Source organism: Accipiter gentilis, chromosome 7 (genome assembly GCF_929443795.1).
Source record: "Accipiter gentilis chromosome 7, bAccGen1.1, whole genome shotgun sequence".
NCBI lineage: Eukaryota > Metazoa > Chordata > Aves > Accipitriformes > Accipitridae > Astur > Astur gentilis.
In genome coordinates this window covers 29990838-30013584 of record NC_064886.1, presented here as the reverse complement: position 1 = coordinate 30013584, position 22747 = coordinate 29990838, and the positions used below count along the sequence as shown (strand labels likewise).

The window sequence follows — 22747 nt, the reverse complement described above, 5'->3', positions numbered from 1 at the left end:
CTAAGAAGCCATAATCCACCCTTGAAAGCAAGGCAGTTCTCCTCTTAAGAAAATAGCTAGGTCATCCAGAAAAACATTCGCTTTAAAATTTAACATGTCAGAACATTGATCTCAACTCCACTTGCTACCAGCATGGTAAATACAATGATTTATATTATTACTAGAAAACTTTTTAAAAACCTTTTTATCCAACAACAGTTTCAAAACAAACACGCTGAACAATTTCTCATTCTCAGAAATTCTGTAAATGGTCCGTTTGCTTTATTAGTAAATAGATGGAGCTAAACAAAAAAATTGCATGATGTTCCTTCAAATTGCTACACAGAACCTACATGCAGCCTACAAAAAAATGAAAACCTGCCAGTTTTGTTTTGGTTCCTATGTTTTAACCCTCAGTGTTTGGCATATTACCCACAAAACCTACAGTTGCAAACAAAAGCCTACGATAAGTAGTTTCAGCAGAAGATGAGGCAAAGTATTACTCTAAAAAACCCTCCAGCAAAATTCCTTTGCATTGGAAAAAAAAAATCTTCTCTGACACACAATAACATGCTGCTGCTGGCAAGCCTACTGCAGTATAGTACCAAACTATCATACAGATGTCATATTATCTAATCTCACATATTAAAGGACAGAGGCTAGACTTATTGCAGTCCTCCTTTATTTTAGAATAAGAAACAGGCACCTTACAGCATTGATTGCTCCTCTAATTGAGTTGTGGTAGTTACGCAGTAACTTTTTCTTTACTCCAAAAGTTAATTTTGTTGTGCTCTGAGTTTTAGCACTTTTTTTTAAAAAAAAAACCTCCAGGAAATCTCCAGGAACAAGACATGAGGTCTGGGCCCATACTTTATGCTGACTGGTGAAAACAGTATGAAAGAAACCTTAAAGATAACAACATAAATTCTCAGAGGCATCCTAGAAGTGATGTTTTAGAGCATAACTTTCATTTAGGGAAAGCATTTCCAGTTTACTTGCAGATCAAGTGCTGAGGTAAAGCATACCTGCTTGAATGTGTTCCAGCTAGGATATTTGTGAAATAATGGCAATTAAAATGTGAAATTCCAGAGAAACAGCCTAGGGGGAGCAGGGGAAGGGATCCTCTGTTCCTGCATAGATCCCCACCCCCCAAGGCAACAGGAGCAGAGAAGATAACATCCAAAAGCAAAGATCAAGACAGACCTCAGAGCAGCCAATGGCACTAGGAGCAAACCACTCACATTAGATTTACTTTTAAATTTTACTTACCTTTAGATTCTTGCACTGTTCAAATCAGACCTCTCCCATGACCAGCAATTGCCAAACCCCTTAGCTACTCACTCCAAAGTTAAGGTTTCAGTCTCTTGCTTAAGCTTTCTATTTTGTATAAATAATTAAATACTTATTAGAACAGAGCTGAATGTGATTCTCACACATTCCAGGTGAACATAATAACCACTATCTGGACCATTTCGGAAGCAGTGTCTTTTTAATTTTATGCTTCTGATTTAATCACCACATTATCCACAGGAAAGTGCAACAGCTGTAAGGCACAGATAAAACAAACAAAAAAAATCCTCCTGTGAAGATGAAGGTAATAGGGAGAGATTGCTAGCATTAAAAAAAGTTTCTCTCTCTACCACTCCAAGTGTATAAAATACACTCCAACTATTCTTCAGACCAGGAATATAGTGTTCTCTACAATAGCTGGCTGGGTAATTCCCGATACTTTTGAAACCAGCCTGAACAGTGAGGAGTAAGGCAGTGTGGTTATCTGTGGGATAATTAGAAGAATAGACACATAGTGAACAAGAGACACGATGGGGCTGTTCAATCTGAGAGCCAGAGGCCTCTGCAAGCAGCAGGCCTCAAGGACGCGGCGAAGGCTAACTGTTGCTACAAAGTTTGATGAAATAAGCACAAGAAGCTGAACAAGTTGGGCCTACGTGACTGAAAGCGGGACACCAAGCAAGACACAGACAGGAGGAACCATTCGCGTGATCAGAAGACCTTATCCAATCGAACTATTGCTTTAGGCGCGTGAACAGCACATGTTAACCGATCAGTAGATGGCTTGCGCATGGCTACGGTATATAACCAAGTGTTACGTAGCAATTAAACGGAGAAATCGCTTGATCCACAGTATCTGTGTCGGTCCGTTTCTCCCCAGGGCGAGTCCCTGGCGATGCGTCGTTTCTCCTAGATTGTCGCAATGGGAAATCGCGACAGTTAGCTGTAGCAAACATAGAGCTTATCTGAAGCTGTACAGTTCCCCTCCTTATCTGAAGTCCTGCAAGGGCCACACTGACTGATTACAGGGAAAGAAGGTAGTTATTTCAGACTTCACTTTGCTCTGCCAGTTCATGCTGAGGGGGTTTCCTCCTGCTGTAACTCTCCACAAGCTCCAGGGTCACCACTGCCTCATCTGGGGGAGGAGAGGGCTGCCTCTGCTCCCACAAAGGGAGGAAGATTTAAAATTAAAATAACACTGTTGGAGAACAACTTTGTTGGAAGATGTAATTTTTCTGTCTTGTTAGGGGATAACTTAGCAAACAACCTAGCTGCTACACGAGGCAATTGCTTGCCAAGATGGCAGTTCAGAGATGCCTCCCTGCTCCGTGGCACCAGGGCCTTCATCTTCTAGCCTGACTGAAAGCATCTGTATGTAATCTAGTCAGTAAAGGCAAAAGCTTGCTCACCACGAAAGCCCACAAGAGCCCAGCCAAGCAGCCAGGCACACCAGCAGGTCCCTGGGCCTTCCAAGGCAGTGCCAGCCAGGATCACAGTCACAGAACAACTGATTGTGTCTATGCAAGATGCCAAGAGCACTACAACAGGAGGCGAAAGGCACGGCTAAACCCCAGTCTCTGTGGGCTTCTCAGGTAATGTGCAACAGCCCTATGTCTTCTCTTACACTAGTAAGGTTCATCCCAATAGAAAATAATTTATACTGTAGCAGCTTTTCAGTTTAACATAGCTAATAAACATTTTCTAAAAAGAAAAAAAAAAAAAGAGGTGGGTGGTGGACTAAAAGTTATGACAAAGCTTGCAGCACTCCAGCTTTACTTCTCATGTGTTTCTTCATTAAAACATAAGTGAATTTCTGAAATATTGTTTAAAGTTGAGATAATATATAGCCAGTTATTAATTTCACTTTGTCTAATTAATCATTTACTGAGTTTTAAATTAGAAGCTCCAACTCAACTGATTTGCCTCAAAAGCTGTTTCATATAATCTAGGCTCACACCTAAAATCTTTTGCCTAGAGTGTATAATTTTTATTAACCTAGATGAAGGCATGTAAATATCAATGCTTAATTACCAGAATCTGTGTTGTCTAGCAATCCCTTGGGAAAAGTGGATTCATAAAACAGGAATATAGACCCAATTTGCTGTCAGAAAGGTGAGATTCATACAATTTGTCATGTGTTACTGTCCAGGATTCAGGTATGATAAACTGGGACAAGACATGCTGCATGCAGCTTATTCCTCCCAGAAGTATTTGTATGGCAGTAATTTATCTACCCAGTAAAGACATGAAGGGACAGGGAAGAGGTTAAAGACAAAGCTCAAGGTAGCCAAGATTTGAGAAAGTAATCAGTAGTGGAAAGGCCAGACAAACAAAAAAATGGGGCCAGGACCAACTAGGTAAGCAATGGGGTAAATTTAATTGCGCATTTAATAAGCGTAAAATGTAGTAAGTCGAAGAACAACAGGCTAGATACATAAGATGGGGAAATCTCATCCTGGGAGAAAGTTATTTTGCAGCTGCTTAAACTTGTCTTGAAATGAAATGTTTTCACCAGCTTTTCTTTGGCAGCTACACAAGAAAGCATTCTGGAATTAGTTTCTCATTTAAGAGGCAGGGAATGTGCACAGAGAAGAGTAGATCATTACTCACCACTATAACATCAAATACCTTTAAGAAAAATTGAAGAAAATTTGAAAATGCAAGAAAAAATTAAAATTTAAGAAAAATATTTACACAGAAGAAACTGAATTTATAATTTCAAAAATATAATCCGCTAACAAAATGCATCCTCCAAGCTGAGCGTGCAAACCTTGTGTTAGTCAACAGTTCTTTATATTTAAACATTTCTTCTTCTGCACTTCAAAGGGGAATTAAAGCTGCAAAATAAAGAAACTTACATTTATCAGTGATATAAGTGACTGGAAGTACAAAACACTGAGATGAGAAAGGTCCATTCAAAGCTTAGTCCCTTGAGGCTCAAGTGTCATCAATAATATAACCACCATTTTATCATACAGTTCCAGCACAAAAGAAATTGCTGGAAGTTGTACTAGCAGCCTCATCTTTTCATACTTTGCTCCTTGACCTACTGACAACCTGCACAATAGAATCACCACTGGCATCTGGCACAGGAACAGGCAAAACTGTGCTGGTATTGAAAGCAAGAGAGTTACATTTTTACTGGTATCTTCATAAATGTAAAGCTGAATTTAAAAAAAAAAAAAAAAAAAAAGAGGCTGTCAAGACATACCCCAGGCTTAAAATGAAGTGCAAAGGAAAAAAATGCTACCTACACATCACGAAGGCAGCTCACTCAGAATTATGGTTTTGAAAAGATGAGAGGAAAGAACCACAAAATTAGTTTTTAGCTCCAGTCCTTTAATAAGGATTAATTCAGGAAATAAAGGCATAACATCAAAGCATGAAACATGGCATGTGACCTGATGAATAACTTAAGATACTCAACTACTGCCAGTCTTAGCATTAGGCTTTCACTTGACTCAAGTATTTCTTTAAAGTCACTAAGTGGCAAACATTTATAGGTTCATGCATGTTGAGATACTGCAATGGCATTTACGTTCATCAAAATGCAAAGTTTAGTCCTGAAGTCAACTGTCCTGAGCAGAACAAAAACAGAAGCAGTGAGCTAGGAAAGCTGCAATGAATCCTGCGGGTCACATAATGGGAAAAAAATACTTGTAAAATTACACCTTTCTCTTTTTCTTTCTATCAGCTGCTCACACTAAAACAAATCATGTACTGAAGTGAATTTTGATTGTCATCTCAATTTAAGAACAGCTAGTGTGAAAAATCTGGATCAGACTATTCACATCCGCTTCTAGGCAACACATTCATTTCTAGTGAAGCCATACACCTAAGTTACTTTCAGAAATTATTCTGAAGTCAATTTGCTGGCAACATGCTTTTTCCCTTCTTAACACCGTATTGGATTCTGTTTCATAGGACATCCTGAATCACTTAGGAGTTAGTATTTTCCTACATACATTTCACACAGCAGTTCAAAGACCGACCTACAACTCTGGAAGACAGTACAAAAGTTTGAAGGCGGCATCTAGATTCGTAATTAAAAATCAGAGAGGCACTGAGAAGGAAGAGTCCTCAATCAGGCAGTCCTTCCAATTTTTCCCTCAAGTAAAAACTAATAACATGAACAGTGAGCTGCTGAAGTGCCTTTGTTTTACTGAATGTTCCACAGCTGTGGGCTGATAACACTGCAAAGTAATTTTTTAAATTTTCAATTCATTTCCAAAACCTCAACTGCTGCAAGTAACATATGGGTTTAAAAATTTTAGAATAATGCACTGAAAGGTACAGTACAAATACCACCAATAGACAGAGACACACCTATTTTGATTTATCTTCATTCAGATTAATGGAGTTTAGTTATATGCTGTCATCCCTAAGGAAAAGGTGCACAGGCACTGGTAGCTGTTAGAAGTAAACAGCTGGGCACAGAAAGACACAGAAGACTGAATGATGCCACCCTTCCAAACGCAAAGTTTTCTAGAAAATCCTTCAAGTATGAAGCATGGCAGCCATTCCTAAAGAAGAGCATTTCACTAGCTTCTGTTCAATGTAAAAAATTAAAAAGTATGTCAATCTCTTATAGGAGTCAGCTGCAGACTAATGACACTTTAAAAAAATACGGAGGAAGATGTGCCACTCATTGCCACACATTTGTTGTCCACTCTACATGATGAACCCTATCTATATCTTCTTTCTTTGAAGATTTTTTTTATTTATTTTTTTTTTTTACAATGAGAAGTTAAATAAATACACTAAAAAAAATTTCAGAGAGCTAGCAAAGCAGCAGCACATAGATTAGCAGAATACATGCACAGTCTCCATGCTAGAGTTCTGTTTTCTACCATGTTATCCATACTTGCAGCAAGGAAGCAAAGTTTCCACATGCAATACATATACTATTAATAAATATTTGACACATTTTAGTGACATTATGGAAGGCTATTGGAACAGGTTAACTCCTCTGAAAGCAGCAATGAAAATAATAGCTTGTGCAAATCTTCTATCGCAGTGCCATTAGGGGTCAGGACAGTCAGAAAAGAAAGGTACCAAAACTTCCTTTCCCATTCCACTTGAACTGATTGCCCACAATAGAAACAAACATTTCCTGTGACATTAAGCTGTCATCAGCTTCTGTGATTCCCAGTTCACTCAGTCTTTTTTTGTGCATATGGCTCTTCCTTGCAGAAGTAACCCCGAGTTCATTTGCAATTTCATAATTGCCTTCAGTTTGTTCAGAAATCTCAGCTTGCTCATAAAGCTCCAACTCATCAGTTACACATTCAGGTAGTTCTTCTTGCCGGAAGCCCTCTACACAGGCTGTCCCATCACCTGACTGGGTAGGCTGTGTATTCCCTAAGTCAGGAAACAATAAGAATGTCATCGCAATCATGCAAAACAGCCAAATAATTTAAAAATCCTGGAATTAAATTTTCTTCAGTCTTAACATTTTCACTTCATCCCACTCACTTTTTGGATAACTACTTAGTGACAGTCACATATGCCAAACAGTGTAAGATGCTTAAGGAAAAGGTTTCTTCTTGAGATGACTTCAAGTTGCCAAGCGATAGTGATATTAGAGAAAATTACAGTGGGTTTACACATTGCACTTAGTGACAGTTCATGAGTAAGACCTAATATGAGAAATACAGTTGTCACATTTTATTTACTGAAGAGAAAAAAATTCTTTGCTGGGAGCACATCTTGGCTCTAATGCACAAAAGAAAAAATGAGCAGAGAATTATCATGAACCAGAAGAGCTGTAAGAGAAGCCATTCTGCTTTCTTGCTGGTCACACTCTTTTTTCTGTATGACCCAAGGAAGCCATCGGTCATACAGGCTTCGCTTAGTAGGGAGCAGAGATGAGGTACGTGAGGACTTTACAATGGAAGCACACACACACCATGAAGTACAGACATTCACAGTATTTCTCTCCAGCAAGTTCATCCTTTAGGAAATTCCAGTGTTCCAAGAATTATGAAGATTTATTTTGCCTAAATCAATCTAGATGTTATTAGAAAATTTAAGAGACTTGGTTATGAATTATACAATTCAAAAACCTGGGTATACTGGATTTACTAGTTTTAGGAGTTTCTTCTAGGAAGAGAAAAATACCTTTTGTTCTCTCCACTGAAGCATCCTTTACATCACATGGCATTGTTGGTCTAACCAGGACCACACCATATCCTTCATTGTTATGGATCACATTATTGACCATGGTTATCTTGGGGATGTCATAATGTTCATCTAAAAAGTTCTACGTCAAAGAAATGGAAATCCAAGATGTTATGTCCAGCTAAAGGGATGCAAAATATTTCAGTTTTAGGTAGAATCAGTTCTATGTATTGGCTAGAATTTTATTATTTGCCTATGCAAGTGACATTGTAAAAGGCATTTTCTTTCTGGCAGGTAAGAACTGAAACAAGTATACTGCTTTGATGGACCAGCCCAAGGCAAACAAGTACCATTATCATTGCATGTGACATATAAGAGTTCTACCATAAGGCAGCAAGGTTATAAGCCAACCTTAACGCAAATTATTTGCATTAATTCTAGCAGCTACAAGCTTTTGAAAAACAAATACATTCTGCCTTGAACTGACCTTTATAAGTATTCCCTCCTTGCAGTGGTGTATGCCATTGTCTAACAGGGTGCAGGTACTACCTGGATATATTTCCACACCAGCACCCTACAAGATAAAATTGATAGCAGTTCACAAATAGTTCAGGCACATTTCCAGCTTGACAACTCCATTGCAGATCTTTGTGTTCATCCACCAGTTTACACGATGCAAAATTGTGTTACCACACCAGCTTCATGGCTTTGTTAACCAACTTTAGCAGCAATACTCAAGGTTGAGGCCCCATGGATAATATTGTCACCAGTCCATAAAAGCTCTGGTAAAGAGTAACTACACAGCCTTGCATTACTTTCCTTTCAGTCATCCACCTCAATGCTCAAAGCTCCATCATTCTTCAAAACATCCTAATCAGAGTTCAATTCTGTGCTTATCATCCTTATGTAAGAATCAACAGACAAGGTGTCCAAAAAGGGCATTGCATTTGCAGAACGAATGCAAGGTTTAATAAGAAAATGATTTATGGGCAGAGAAAACAGAAAATCACTTCAAAAGTGTTGCAGGATATTAATCAGTCCAGCAATGCAGCAACATTATTTCTAGGTGTCCTCTGTTTCTACATCATTTTCATATCATCACACACAACTCATCATGAGACACTTCACTAGATACTGCTGGAGGCCCCAAGACCCCTGAGACCAATCTCTAAAACTCAATAACATGTAGCTGTCCAAAATGAATTTGTAAAGTTTCCCTCAAGAGGGACAGAAGTCAGCCCATTACTGACTGTGTTATTTCCAAGCAGAAACCTTTAGTTTAATTTAGGAAATAAGCCAGAGTTAAGAATTTGTTTGTACCTTGGCACCATACAGATCTGAGTTTTTCATTAATAGCTCAGCTGATGTTCGTACTGTTATGCCTGTCGTTTCACATTGTAACACACAATTCTCCAGGGTGGTTTTCCCATGATGGACATCTATATACACAGAAAACAAATATTGTTAAATGAATTAGTTATGCAGAGGCAAACCCCTCCTACAGCTAGATGAACCTGTAGCATTTTTGCAGTGTGATAAAATTACTATTTTAATTCTATCCATTTTAGGTTCATTTTACTGATATGATTATGCATGGTTTGAACTCATGCTATTTTTCTGGTAGAAGCAGGAACACTGCTGCAAGTGAGCACTAGTCAAAGATTTGTCTTAAAGGTTTTTTGGCTTTTTTTTTTTTTTTTTCCTTGAGAGTGACAGCAACTTTTCATTACATTCCTAAGAGGCATTTGAATTAATAAGATATTAAATACATGTATACAGGTGTTAATAAACATTTTAACATGTTTCAAACCAAATGTCTGTTGAGGCAAAGAATTAATCAGCACCTTCTGCAAAGACAGAAGTCCATGGCCAATAAAGTCACTAGATACAGCTTAGGATTATTTAAGCCTCAGTTTGAATGTGCTATCAGCAAACAAAGTTCTACGCTACTTCTACATTCTACAGCAATATGCCATTTCCTCAGTGGAGAGCTGGCTAGGTTCAGCTACAGCTGAACATTGCCATGGCGGTTCTTTTGTGGAAAAAGGAATTATTTCCTTTTCCAGGTAGCCTGACATAGGCTGTGCAGCAGAGTCAGGTTGCCTTAACAGCAGAAAAATTATCAAGTCAGATGGTCTTATCCCAGTATAAGAATAAAACGTAAGAGCCACAATAGCTTGAAAGTACAAAGGGTAGAAGTTATTTGGATGTCCACATTATAAGCAAGTTAAAAAGAAAGGGAAAGCCTTGGTATTTATACCTGTAGGGCTCCTCTCTACAATATTTTGTTAAAACTAGTAAACTCCAACACCGAGTGTCAGCTTTAATTCTAACAGTAAACTATGAAAGATTCACAAAAAAGGCCAAGATGCTTTTATACTTACTTAAAATCCCCTCCACAGCATCATGTTGCACTAACTTCAAACTGGAAATCCTTATATTGGCTCCTGTACAGTCAACAAAGTTGTCTCCTTTCCCTTGTTTTTCTATCACGATATCATCTGGCAGGCCATAGCCTTAAAGCAGAGGTGAAAGATGCAAGTTTGATGAATAACTGGTAACAGTCAGGTGCCTAGTACATAACAGACATTTAAATTAAATATGGAGGTTTAAAACTTGCTAATATCTTGAGTAGGATTTTCCACCCAGTGGCTAGGCTACACCTATCCCCTCTGTACCAAGGTACAGGCACTCAAAACCAAACTCAAAAGTTACCTTATTTGAATGACACACAATAAAATGCAAAGTTATTTTAGACAGTTGAACAAAAGGGTAACTGAGCTCGCATTTCCCAAGGCCAAAGTTCTCACTCCCAAAAGTTACAGCAGAGCAGAGAGATGCAGTAACCAAGGACACACAGGCACCTGCAGTCTGCTTTCAAAGTATGGAAGCTCACTAGAACAGGCAGGGGTTCCAAAGAACATGGGGGGGGAAAAAAGCAGTCACCATCACAACACAAGGAAGCAAGTGCAAAGGACTTGATGTTGTTAATAAGCTTCACTCAACTTCCCTATTTAAAGGAAACTTGGGTCAAAATTTAATGTTCCTGTGTTACACAGGCTTCCAGATTAATTCAGATTAAAAAGAAACTTTCACAAGCATATGCCAACATTGATTTACTAAGCCATCCACAGTTGTCAGCATTCAACCACTTACAGGGAAATTTATGAGCATGTAAAGCTTTTATTGCTTGTCACTGACAAGAATCATGATAAGGAAAGCAATAATGCAACATCTATTAAAGCAGCATGAGTCCTATCATTTTCTGAAAGCGCACACAAACTCAGATAAGAAGTGCCTGAGCAGAATGCTAGCTTTTAACCAAGTACATAAATACTGTAATGTGCAAGTAGAAAGGTTAAAAAAGAAAAAACCTTTGAACAAGAGTCGGCAGAAAGTTTTAAAGACAGCAGATTTAATGCAAAGTTAAGTAATTGATACTTCAACAGACTATACTATCTGGAAATCTTTTCCCACTGCTACTGATTTACAGTCCCCCCCTGGGGAGGAGGTGGCATGGGGCACTTTACTTCCAGCAAGTAAAAAGAGAGCACCATAGGATAGCAAATGGCAGATCTAGCTTAACTTCACACCACTACAGAAAGAGGTTATTATTCAAGGCGAGAGTTGAAGAATAATTGTCCTACAGGCTACCTGCAGTTTTTCTAACCACACTTCTAGCTTGCTTTACACATCACCTCTGAAGTAGCAGCTCTAGTAGTAAGAAGGAAGCCAGTGCAAAGACAAGGAATAGAGAAGGGAGGATTCACCTGCTGTCAAGTGGTGTCAATACACAATGTGGTCCCGGCTGTGCACCCTGCCTGTAAGCTAAGTGACTCCACAGGAGCTAACACTGATCACAGGTATTAGACAGGCTGATCCTACTGGTTCCCCTCTAGCTTGAACAACAACTGTACAAGCAAAAGGGACATTCTTAGGTGCCTTTGCTACACATCTTTGTCAGGTGTTAAAGTTATCCTTACCATGATTTTCTGCAGCAGCTACTGCTTTAACCGTATTTAGTTCTTGTAAGTTTTTATTTATCCCTGACTTACTAATCCCCATGCTTTCAACGTTACTACTGATTTGCACAGTTGCTGGAAGAAAATAAAAGCTCTGCTAAGCAAAGTGACATTATATCTTTGATGAGTCACCCCTTCATCCCAAGAAAGCCACCAAAACGGCCAGCTGCTCAGATTAGTGCCAGCGACATTTTTCTTGATGCTCCTGCTTCAAACGTTTTTGCCTGCTACTATTGCTATAAAAACTTCTCTAACAGCAGTCCATAAAAGATCAAATACCCTGACATGTACTCATTATTCAGTGGTTCACACTAAAGATACATATTTATATACCTTGCTCCTTAAAACAGAGCAGCTCATCCTTTAATAGGTGTGCTATTGCACCATTTGTATTACTGTTTCCCCAAAGCTAGAAAAGCAATAAATACCACCCCACGCAATTTTAGAAAAATGTCATTCTTGCAGATAAATAAAGCACTTTACTGAGGTCCTTCATCCTGCAAGTGCATTGTCTATCAACATGCATATCTATATAAAACAAACACACACAAGAGAAGGGCAAGAAAGAAAATGACACTCGTAAAACAAGGCCAAGAAAAATAAAGTCTAGAACAGCAGGAAATTAAACTCCCAGCCTTCTTCCCATTAAGAAGTTTTGACAAGATAAAAATTCAGCTAAATAAGTATCTGAACAGCTGCACAAGCCCCAGTGATATACAGACTATTACCCTGCAACAGAGCATGCATGCCTAAAGCAGAGGAATTACACTGAGAAATCAAGAATTGTGAGGAAGAGATAGCAACATATCCTAGACGAGGCAGAAGTATTTAAAACACAAATATTTTGCAAGAAAAATGGAATCGCAGATGCTATGTCTATTTCTACAGAAAAAATACACACATTAAATCAACAGCTCCCTCTACCCCTGCACTTCACAGAATGCAGACTCACATTGGTAGCCCCCACACACATTGTGGACGTGCAATAAGTGCTATAAACTAAGCTCTAATAGCACCTGGCTCTTTTCCTCTGTATTCACCAGTGCTATACTGGCCATGAGTCTCAGAGTATACCTCTGAAGCAGATTAAGACATGCAAAGAACAAGGAGGACATCTCTCAAGTACTCTTAAGTTACCGGCTTTAAAAATTGAAGCCTCTCAGAATGTCTTCTGTGCTTCCTAGACTTAAAGAAAAAAAAATATCAAGTCCCTCATGTTTCTGTTGAATCCTCTCTATTATCTATAATCTGTAATTATAATATTATCTATATAATCAGGATTTATCCAGACAAATATTTAGGAGGAAATTATGAATTTGCTAAAAATCAGCAAAATTTGCAGTTTATTTGCAGAAGTAACTATGGCTAATAAAACACTGTACTCCATCCTGCATTAGACATGCCTCTATGAGCAGAAATAGGAACACTTTAAAGAAAAAAGCAAAGGCTCCCACCAAACTCTGCAAAAAGTAAATCCTTACGCAGAGCTAATTTAAGATATTCACAGTTTACTTTGTTTTAAGGACCTTTATACTAGCAAACCTTCTAGTTCAACTGAATCAGCAATGCAGAACACGCCATCTACAACATAATGACCAGGACAGATGATGACTGTGTCTCCTTCATAACAGGCATTTACAGCTGCCAGTGGATCATTGTGAAACTGTAAAAGACAAACAATATAATCAGCTCCTGAAGAACGCTATAAAAATGGATGCATTTATGCCCTTAAAGCTTGCTTTTCAATTAAATGTTGCTGCTTTTGCTTAAGAGAAACCCTTTTTAATGGCACCAATAATACACAATTTCTACTTTGAATTCAAGAATCATAGCACACTCTGGACAAAAACAGCCTTAAAACATTCCTTTCATGTTTGTGTCATGTCCATTGCCCCATGAGAAAACTGGGGCAGAGACACAGATTGAAGAGAGCATATGCACCAGAAAGCAAATCTCAATATGGCCTTGGTTCCAGGCCAACATTTGAATTGTCTCAAGGGACTTGCCATGAATTACTGAAGAAATAGATGACAGAAGGTAAAGAAAATAAAAAATACAAACAACTCGGCAACTAGATTTGAGCTGGTCTGAATACTGACGTAACCCTGGTGCAAGTCACCCCAAAATAGAGTTCAGATATTACAGTGGCAAATATGGGGTCCCCATGGTCCTTTGCTGTGCCCAAAGAGGGCAGGCTGACAGCCTTCACAAATATTACTGGGGGATTCTGTATTGAAGGATAACAAATAGTACAGAAAAATTGCACATTTATTGGTTCCCAGCAAATCCCAGGATAAGCATAGTAAGCGCATTTTTCAATTGCCAAGTCAGAAAATCTGATTTATAGCCCAAAAGTTAATCCAGGACCTTCCCTGTGGCTCCATTTTGGCCACCTGTAATTCATGAACTTGATCAGAATACAGCAAGCAATTTCATTTGGGCCCAAGGAATCCAGACTGTAACTGCTGAAGTGGTAAGTCCTGTCTGAATTCACTAAAACTAAACATAATTGCTCTAAAATAAGTGTACCTCCTACACAGAACTAAAGCAACAGAATGACATTTCTTTCTTCAAACTCTAGATCATTATCAGTAGCATCAAAAGACACAGGTATTTCAAAACTATATGTAAGTATTATGCCTTACCACATTTCATTGTATAATTATTTCAGAAGGTTTATCTCATTATTTCCTACACACTGGAAGGAAACTGCTTGTATAGGGTACTTAGCGGACACAAATGAATTAAAAAAAATTATTTGTATCATCCAGTCTTACCATTTATTGTTTAAGTTACAGTGGTTTTTTTGAACTGACAAAAAATAACACCGAGCAAATGTAGTATCTTGCACATGATAAATTAACTTACTCTTCCACATTGTTTCTTGAGGAGAAAAAAGTATTAGCAGACAGACAATTCCTGTTACTGTACCTGTATTTCTAGTTCTTCACCACAAGATTCAGGGCAAAGTTTGTCCCTTAACAACGACTGCAGCAGACTTGCCATCATGGTTGAGGATACAACATGAGTGATCTTGGTACCTGTCGGTCTCAGCCCTTTAGCTTGGAGACCACTGTATTTTTGGTAACCAAACACATACCTAAAACAAGAGTAACAAAGCCATCAGTTCTTTCTTCAGTAAAGAACATCCACGTATAGATACCCATATGGCCCTCCCTCCTCCTTGCACAAACCCACCAAGTACCTCAGCAGAGGATTCTCAATTAGTTTCAGCTTTTGTTTTAAGTGCTCTATTTTCTCATACAATTTTAGTCCTTCCACCATGGAGATGTTTTCTACTTCTGAGTCTGAATCACTGCTTGATATGCTGTTCCTCACATTTAAAAACTTCCTGTAAAGCTCTTCACATTGAGACAACAAGTTCTGGTAATCCGCTACAAGCCCAGAAGGTACACGGTGTTCAAGGATGTCATAATGCCTGCAAGTTAGAGCAAGGGGTCAGTGTATTTTACATTTACAATTTTGAAAGATCAAATACAAACCCAGAGAGAACATGAGGAGTTCTGCATCTGTACTTCAGTCAAGATTCTCTGCAGTCTATATCAATCTTTTTTGAAAGCAGCAAACCCAAAAATCTGCACAGACAAACATATAATTTTCTAAATAGTCACCCATCCACCTTGAAAGTTTATACACAATTATCAGAAACTCACTCTAAAACAAAGGCAAAAGCACAGCTATAAGAAATAGTAAGAATTTAGAAGGTAATTAGATATAAAAATCAGTGTATTTTTAAGCATTTATTAGAAAAACTGAGAAAATAATGTCTGAAATAGTAAGAAAAATCCTATAATATGAAGTCTCTGTTAGCAACAACCTAAACAACTACCTGGACAAAACCACAGAATGAATAGGAAAGGCATTATCAGCACCAGATGAAGATGTGAAGGCACTGCACAGTAAATTTTCCACCATCCCAAGAGTATCCTCTACAAATAAAACTGCAGGCCAGAAAATGCAAGCCCAAGGTTGCATTGCCAAAGTCAGAAAGATGAGGACATCTGCCAGCTAGATGGTGCCAAGAACTCCAGGGTCAATCACGCAAGACCAATCATGGTCACTACAAAAAAGCTGGACAGCAATTAATGGTACAAATAAAACAAGATTTAATAATCTCCTACCATTTTTGTAGGGAACCAACTGAACACAGTATAAATAGCTCTATTCAAGAGGTTACGTGAAATAAGGGCAAAGATGTTCCCTCAGCTTTCAGAGGTTCTTTAAAGGGTGCACTTAAAGCATGCTACAAAGAGCAAGAAAATTTGCAGAGCAGTCAACATCTATACAGTTCCAATAAACAGGCTGTACAGAAACACAAAGAGCCTCACAATGGCACTCACTTTGGCAATGGGGTTATCGGAGGCAACAGAGTAAGTCAATGCAGTGTGATTAACAGCAGAAGAATTTATAGCGATATAGAAATATAAAATATTTGAAGGAAACTGAATGTTGTACGTAATTTGGCCCTGAAATGCATGCTCCACATTTTTCATACAGCTTTACTTGCATCAGATAACTAGTACAACCTAGTGTGCAACGTGAAGATACTGTTTGTTCTCATTAAAACAGCGCACACCAGAGACCTGAAAAGTTTAAAGCATCATATATTTCCATGCATTGAAGTTTAATGTTATTTCTGAGCTGACACATCAGTGCTTAGATCAGAACTGAGGATAGCGCCAACATCAGTGTAGCGTGGAGGACAGACTTTGTATCAAGCATGGTATGGGAAAACAAGAAGGGATAACATTTACTTTTCTGCTTGAAGACATTGTTTTAAGTATTTTGGATTCTCACTAAAATGGCTGTAAGGCCACATACAGTGTTAAAAAAAATAACAACAACATTATCCCCGGCACATTGTTGCATTCTGGTTTCATACCATGCAGTCTCCATAAGGCTCCAAAAACTCAAAAGCAGACTAGCCATTTGCTGGAGCATACAAGTACAAACACTTCAGAAACATGTACAGCTTCCATATATAACACTTCCTCCTAATTTATACAATCTCAGAAAAATACAGGCATACCAGAGTCCTCAAATGCCACATAGTGTCCTGTTTCAAAGAAAGGCCTGCAGCCACCTTTCTAGTGTGGGTAATTATACTAATTTTCTTTGGAAAGCACGTGCTACATGCTATAGTCTAGCACATGTAATGCTGTATTCTAAATAGCATTTCAGGGTAGGTTATAAATATTCACTGATGTAGTTCCCCAGCATCACAGCAGTATCAAACCTGTATCTGAATGAGACACAAACTTCAGAATACTCATGATGCTAAGTTATAGTAGGTAAAAGAATTGAAAAACAACTCTCATGAAAGGCTTAAAAGATAGTGTATCAAATCTCAGGGGAAAACGTACTGTAAAAATCACTTTTTAATTATTTGTTCCAGGTATGTTTTATGGTGTGCTTTAGTTATTCAGCACCCTCAAAAATATAACGAGATTGTGTCCTTCTGCACCACTTCAGTTCCATATGGCCAGACAGCATTAAAAAACTTTCGGAAAACCTAATGCCAACTAATCCTACTAGGGAAAGACATACACACATTCCTCCTTCAGCATGACCAATTTACAAGTGTTTGTTTACATTCAGTTCCATTCTGGTTCTTATTCTATGTCCAGAGGCATCAGAGCATCCCACACTAGCTTTATAATTAGGATTACAATTCATGTGCCTGCAATTTGAAGGAGGCAATAGCTGGGTGTGAAGCGCCATCTGATGGAAGGTCAGGGATTACAGGGAAAAACTGAGAGTTCAGAAATCAAGTGGCAACCTCAGTTACACCCTCTTTACATAAAAAATTTTGACCTCAGACGGTGAATGCTGTTAGAACGACTTGCTTTGATTTACTAGTGAACAGGGCTTTTTAAAAATCTAGTTGTGTATCACTATTCCCACGTCACCCTTCCCTGTGGTTCTACCCTAATAATATCAAAGGTGTTGTACTTACAATCTCAGTCGAGGCTCAACACATCGCACAAAGTAATCAAAATCATCCTCCTCCTCCTCGTCCCAGGTCCTCCAGATGCACTGGTAGAAGAACCTTTTGAAGCAAAGTAAGTGTTTAAGGCCATGTTTACCTGAGCAGAGACAACAGCACTGGAAACACAGATGTAACTAACTTGAGAATTCACCTTAAAGCATCACCTCTCTCCAATTCCATGTTACTGTCCTGTAAACTATTTAGTATACACAGAAGTTATGTCTTGTCTGTTGTTTACCTGCATAAAGAGTTTTATTTTGTGTATCTAATTTCAAAATTCGCAATAGCCCGAGTCCCACTTCCATCAAAAGAGAGTGAACAGCTAAAAGCTGGATTTGAAAACAAGACTTACACCCCTAAGATCCTGAGGCTTTTTGGTTGTTTGGTTTTGGCCAGGCATCCTTCAGCTAAGCTTTCTTTTTGACAATGAGTTTGTCACCTCCATCATCCAAGCTTACATCCCCATTACTGAGTAATTCTCAACAGAATGTGTCTCTTCTCCCCTTTTCCTCCCATGCCCACCACTTCTGAAACAGCCCATTTTCCAGATGGGAAGGTCATTACTCCTATTTTAGCTTTTTCATCCAGTTCCACTGCTTATCTGTAGACAACTTTCAAACAGCATGTAGTACATGAAAACAAAGTAGATGGAAAAGAGACAGAGAGATGATAAAGAAAGGAAAAGAAAACAGAAGTAGTAAGAAGTGAACAGACACCTGAAGAATAAAGAGCAAATTTATGGGAGGAGGTAAAATGCAAAAAAAAAAAAAAAAAAAAAGAATGGGACAAAAAAAAAGGAAAAATCCACCAAAATGTTATACAAGAGGAAGAAACACTGCACTAGAGCCAGCAAGGTGATACAGCCCAAGAAAATCTGAGGTGGAAAAGAGAGGAAAAGCAACATAATTTCCCCCACCCCACCCCCTTTGGACACAAAAAGCAGACTGACAGTAAGCTGCAGCTAAATGTACCTTGTGGATGTGTGATTACCTGTAGCTGCGGAGGACACCACAGATTTTCTTTGTGAGCTGTCTCTTCATAGTACCCGTCATCAGAGTTACTTGGGAGAGCTTGGCTTTTGAAGCTGCCAGCATGACCTCAAGAACTCAGGGCACCATCCGTTGGATACTATCAGAGTGTAATTGTTCAAGACAAAAATTAAACCTTGAGCATTTTCCTACCTGACATGCTCTACAGCTAGTGCTGTCTGGTCAAACTCTCCTGATTCATCATACACAACCCACAGCTCCTGCAGTGGTATCTGACACTCCTTCAGCTGTAAGAGTTCCTGCATGCAGTCCAGGGTAAAGGTGCTATCCCGTGACTCGCACAGGAAAGGCTCACTAAGTTGCACAACTGCTTTCAGAGCCGAGTACTCCACATCAACAACCTGTTGGAACAAAGAGTTCTTAAGATTTCTTAGAACCTTAGATACAGCTGAGGAAGGCTAACACAACATGCGTAAGTCAGCAGACCATCATGCAATTGCCAGTTGACCCACACAAACCAATGCACGTTGCATAGTGCAGCAAAGGCAATCTATTCAGCTGAAGTGATAACCCCAGAATTAAGCTTCTCAGAACCACACATCTAGACCCTTCTCCACATTAAAAACTTCGTTCAATTCCCTCATAATACTCATACAAGGCCAGTAAGCTGCTTCCCAATTTTGTTTCTTTGGCTTTTTTTTGTTTTGGTTTTTTTAAAGAGGCAAAAGCAGTATCCTCAGACTCAGACAAATCAATACCTTACAGTTCCTAGGGACTCCTTTGGGGCTCATTTTTCAAAGTGCCCACAAGACACAAACAACCCAAAGAGTTAGTCTGGGCCCATGAAAGCCATTTTGTCACTAATTGGGCTGAAAAGCTGAGGGGGTACAAAGTTTTTTCCCCTCTTCAAACATGTAATGGTACTGCAAGCTTGAACATCCAAGGTTTACACAAACATGTATGACTTGGACATTGAGAGACCTAGAAAAGGAGTATCCCAAACGAGCAATCAGTCCTCAGTGGGTCTGTGACAGGAGTATGCAATGCAGAAGAGCTACTGTCAGTACCAACGTGGGTTAAAAGGAAGACTTTTACCGATAAAACAACCTGACAAATGAACAGAGCCAGATACTTGAAAAGACTACATTACAGCAGCCAGCTTTGGACCAAGTACTTTTCCCTTCTGCGCCCACAGAATTCTACCTCATGGCTCACTCGCACTGACTTGGTGTTCCCCCTTCCAAGCAAGGAGCCCTTTGAAAAAAATTCCTATTGTCCTAGCCATCAAAGGCAATTAGATATGAAAACATTATTGTTTTCTACCAGCTCATAAACTTCATAGATAAATGATGTTAATTGGAGACAAATGCCTGAGCAACTGCGTTCCATTTACCTCAACAAGGACCTCAAACACATTAGTGCGCCAGACTGCCTGCCATCCAGATGGTTCGAGGACCTTCTCTAGGTACTCAGCTGTGAATTCTTTCACCTCAGAAGCTTTGCAGTCAGCTAAAAAGAAATTGAAGACAGTACACTTATGCAAGGAAAGAAAGCATAGTCCTCCAGATCATTGGAAAATGAAAGTCAACACGGTTGACATGTTCCTCTACCTCATCTAAAGTTGGACTTCATTCTGTTTTGCTCATGATAACCATCAGCGTTTTTGCTGTCTCTCTCACTACTGAGAGAGCTGGAGAGTCATCTGGTTTGTGCTTCTCTGGAAGAAGAGATCCAGTACTCAACCTTCCAAGTACTGAAGGTTTCTGTGCCAGTGGTATTAAACAGCTAGCCTGTGCCTTATCTCAGATAGTCTTACTACACACAAAAAAGTTCTAGTAAGATCAGTTAAAACAAGGCACAGAATCCAGTATTAGCACCTTTGCCTTTCAATCATTCAGATTTTATTTACTGATATTAAAACCATTGCCTCCTGGTCCACCAGCTAGAGCAGCTCAGGTTACAGCATAAGTGATGGCAGTACACTACATCTTTTCCAGTCCTCGTTATTATGAGCATCTCACAGTTTAATATGGAATTGACTCCATTTAAACTGGATCATTTAAATAGTCACTACAAGAAACCTGACTACATGTTCTTTTTTTACTAAGAAATTACTTACCCAAGATGTAATCCTGGTAAGCTTTAAATCGCTCGTAAAACAAAAGATGATCGGTGTGAAAAATATCTGGAAAAAGCACATTCCCATCGGGCACAGTCCTTCCTAAAGCAGTCCCTGGTTTGTCACGACTGCCATAATCACTACAGGAATCTTCCTGGAGCAGATCTGGGGAGGGGAGTGGGAACAAAGCAAACCCCACAAACTGTCAGTTCAATGCAATCATCACTCAATCCTCTATTCCCAAAGAATTCCTGTTCAGCCCAAGATGTATCATGAACCTGCTTTCTACAACACATCTTAAATGATCCTCAGTGAAGAGACTATCTCACTTGGTTACTTGCTCTCTTCTTCAGAATATTTACCCTGTCCCAGAAGAGGATCTCCCAATTTGTTGCCACCTGCCCTGAGCTGCAGTTACATGCTATTTTACTTTATTCTATATGTTAAGATCTAAAATACTTTAGGTAATACATTCCCATCATGTACACATTTTGCCTTGTTAGTACACTGCCTGCATCACCCAGATGTCATATCAAGCGATAACCCAAATGGTTTTGGAACATGTGTAAAACCAGCTGATCCCACACACAACTGATCCAAAATAACGCACAGAATTACTGTGAGCAAAGAGCAAAGTGTAAGATGAATGATAAAACCGCAGATACTAGTCTCAGCTAAACATGTGTTTTCACAGTTGCCCCTTCCTTAAGTCTTTTCCTGTTCTTCAGCACAAGTATTCCTTTTGTATTTTAATAAACTAACAAATAACAAAGTCTCCACACCTAAAGTCTCCATGGAAATTCCAAGCAACATATTTAGACAGAAGGGACACAGCGTTATAATTCTTAGCCCACTTAAATGGACACTGGCTGAATCTTTACTTTGAAGGGCTCAATGCAATGATAGCACCCCTTTAGAAGTCCCCCAAAAGGTGTTTCCACTTGCAATTCTCATTACAAACTCAGTGAACTCAGTCACTGTTGGTCTAACAGTATCTCTCAGGCCTGGTCATCCAGAAGTTCAGAAAATATTAGAGAGATGACCGCAGTAAACCAAGGGTGATGATGATTGAGGTCTTTTTTTTTTTTCTTTTCATTATTGTAACAGCTCAAGACAACCTCATTGACCATAACTTGATCCTTTAACAATCCATAGGCCTCTACGTTTTCATTAGACTACAGTCTGATCTTTACTATGTACCTAAAAAAAAAAAAAAAAAAAAAAAAAAAAAAAATCACATTCTATTTCTAACACATCCCGTACATTTTAGGATGTGTTATAAAAGCTAGCAGTTTTGACCTCAAATTTGTTAAAGGTCTTGCACATCTGGGGCCAAACTCAATCAACAGAACAGAAAACAGAACCAGCGTATGAGCCAATTACAAGTCCTTAGACAATATAACTTTTCTTTGTAGCAGAACCACCGTAATAACGCATAAAGAAAGGAAATAAAAAGGTGATTTTAATCGTCAAGAACGATTTACGAAATATTTTTAAAGATTAAACTGTAGCTATATTACATGTACACTGTGAATACGAATTTTTTGCCTACACACCCATAATCAAACCCAGTAACCATGATAGCAATATCCTGTACGAACTGCCCTGAAGCGGGGCGGACGGTGCCAGCGGCCCTCCCGCGGCTCGCCCCTGCCTTTGCGAGCGGGAGCAGCGGCGGCGGCGGCGGGACCGGGGCGCGCCCGGCCGTAGGTGCGTCCCGTCCCGTCCCGTCCCCCCCCGCGGGGCGGCCGCCCGCCCGGGACAGGGAGCCCCTACCTGGCTTCGCCCCCTCGGCGCGCTCCCGCAGGCCAGCGCCGCTCACGGCCGGCAGCGGGGCCTGGCCTTCCCCCGCCGGTGCCGTTTCCGCGCTCCCCGGCAGCTCCGGTTCGGCCATGCCGCCTACCCGCCGCTGCGCGGCTCCGCCCGCTGAAATTTCAAACTTCCCCGGGAGCTAACCCTCCGCCACGTCACCGGCAGCGACGGCCCTGATTGGCTAGCGGCAGCCGCGGTCGTGTCCGGCCGCAACGGGAGAGAGGGCCGTTACCAACGGGCGCCGCCTCACGGCCGTCCTCTCTGCCGGGGCGACAGCCGGCCCCGCGGGAGCTTCTCCGCCGGGCGGGCGGCTAGTCGTGGGGCTCCGGCGCCGCCCCGCCGGCAAGTTCCCGTTACCCGCAGTTGTGCCCGGCGGCGGGGATGACCGTGGCCGGTACTCTCCGGA

At 39.9% G+C, this 22747-nt stretch overlaps 1 protein-coding gene across 1 annotated transcript; it reads right to left on the bottom strand.

Moving 5' to 3' along the window:
* Positions 1–4587: 4587 nt before the first annotated feature.
* SHCBP1 (SHC binding and spindle associated 1) lies at positions 4588–22423 on the bottom strand. The gene is made up of 13 exons (XM_049806599.1): positions 22306–22423; positions 20530–20694; positions 19804–19919; positions 18603–18811; positions 17389–17481; positions 14617–14850; positions 14343–14511; positions 12954–13074; positions 9774–9905; positions 8710–8828; positions 7877–7963; positions 7390–7531; positions 4588–6630 (listed from the first exon to the last, which is right to left on the bottom strand). The coding sequence occupies exons 1-13, from the start codon at positions 22421–22423 to the stop codon at positions 6308–6310; spliced, it is 2028 nt and encodes a 675-aa protein (XP_049662556.1). The 3' UTR covers positions 4588–6307.
* Positions 22424–22747: the final 324 nt, after the last annotated feature.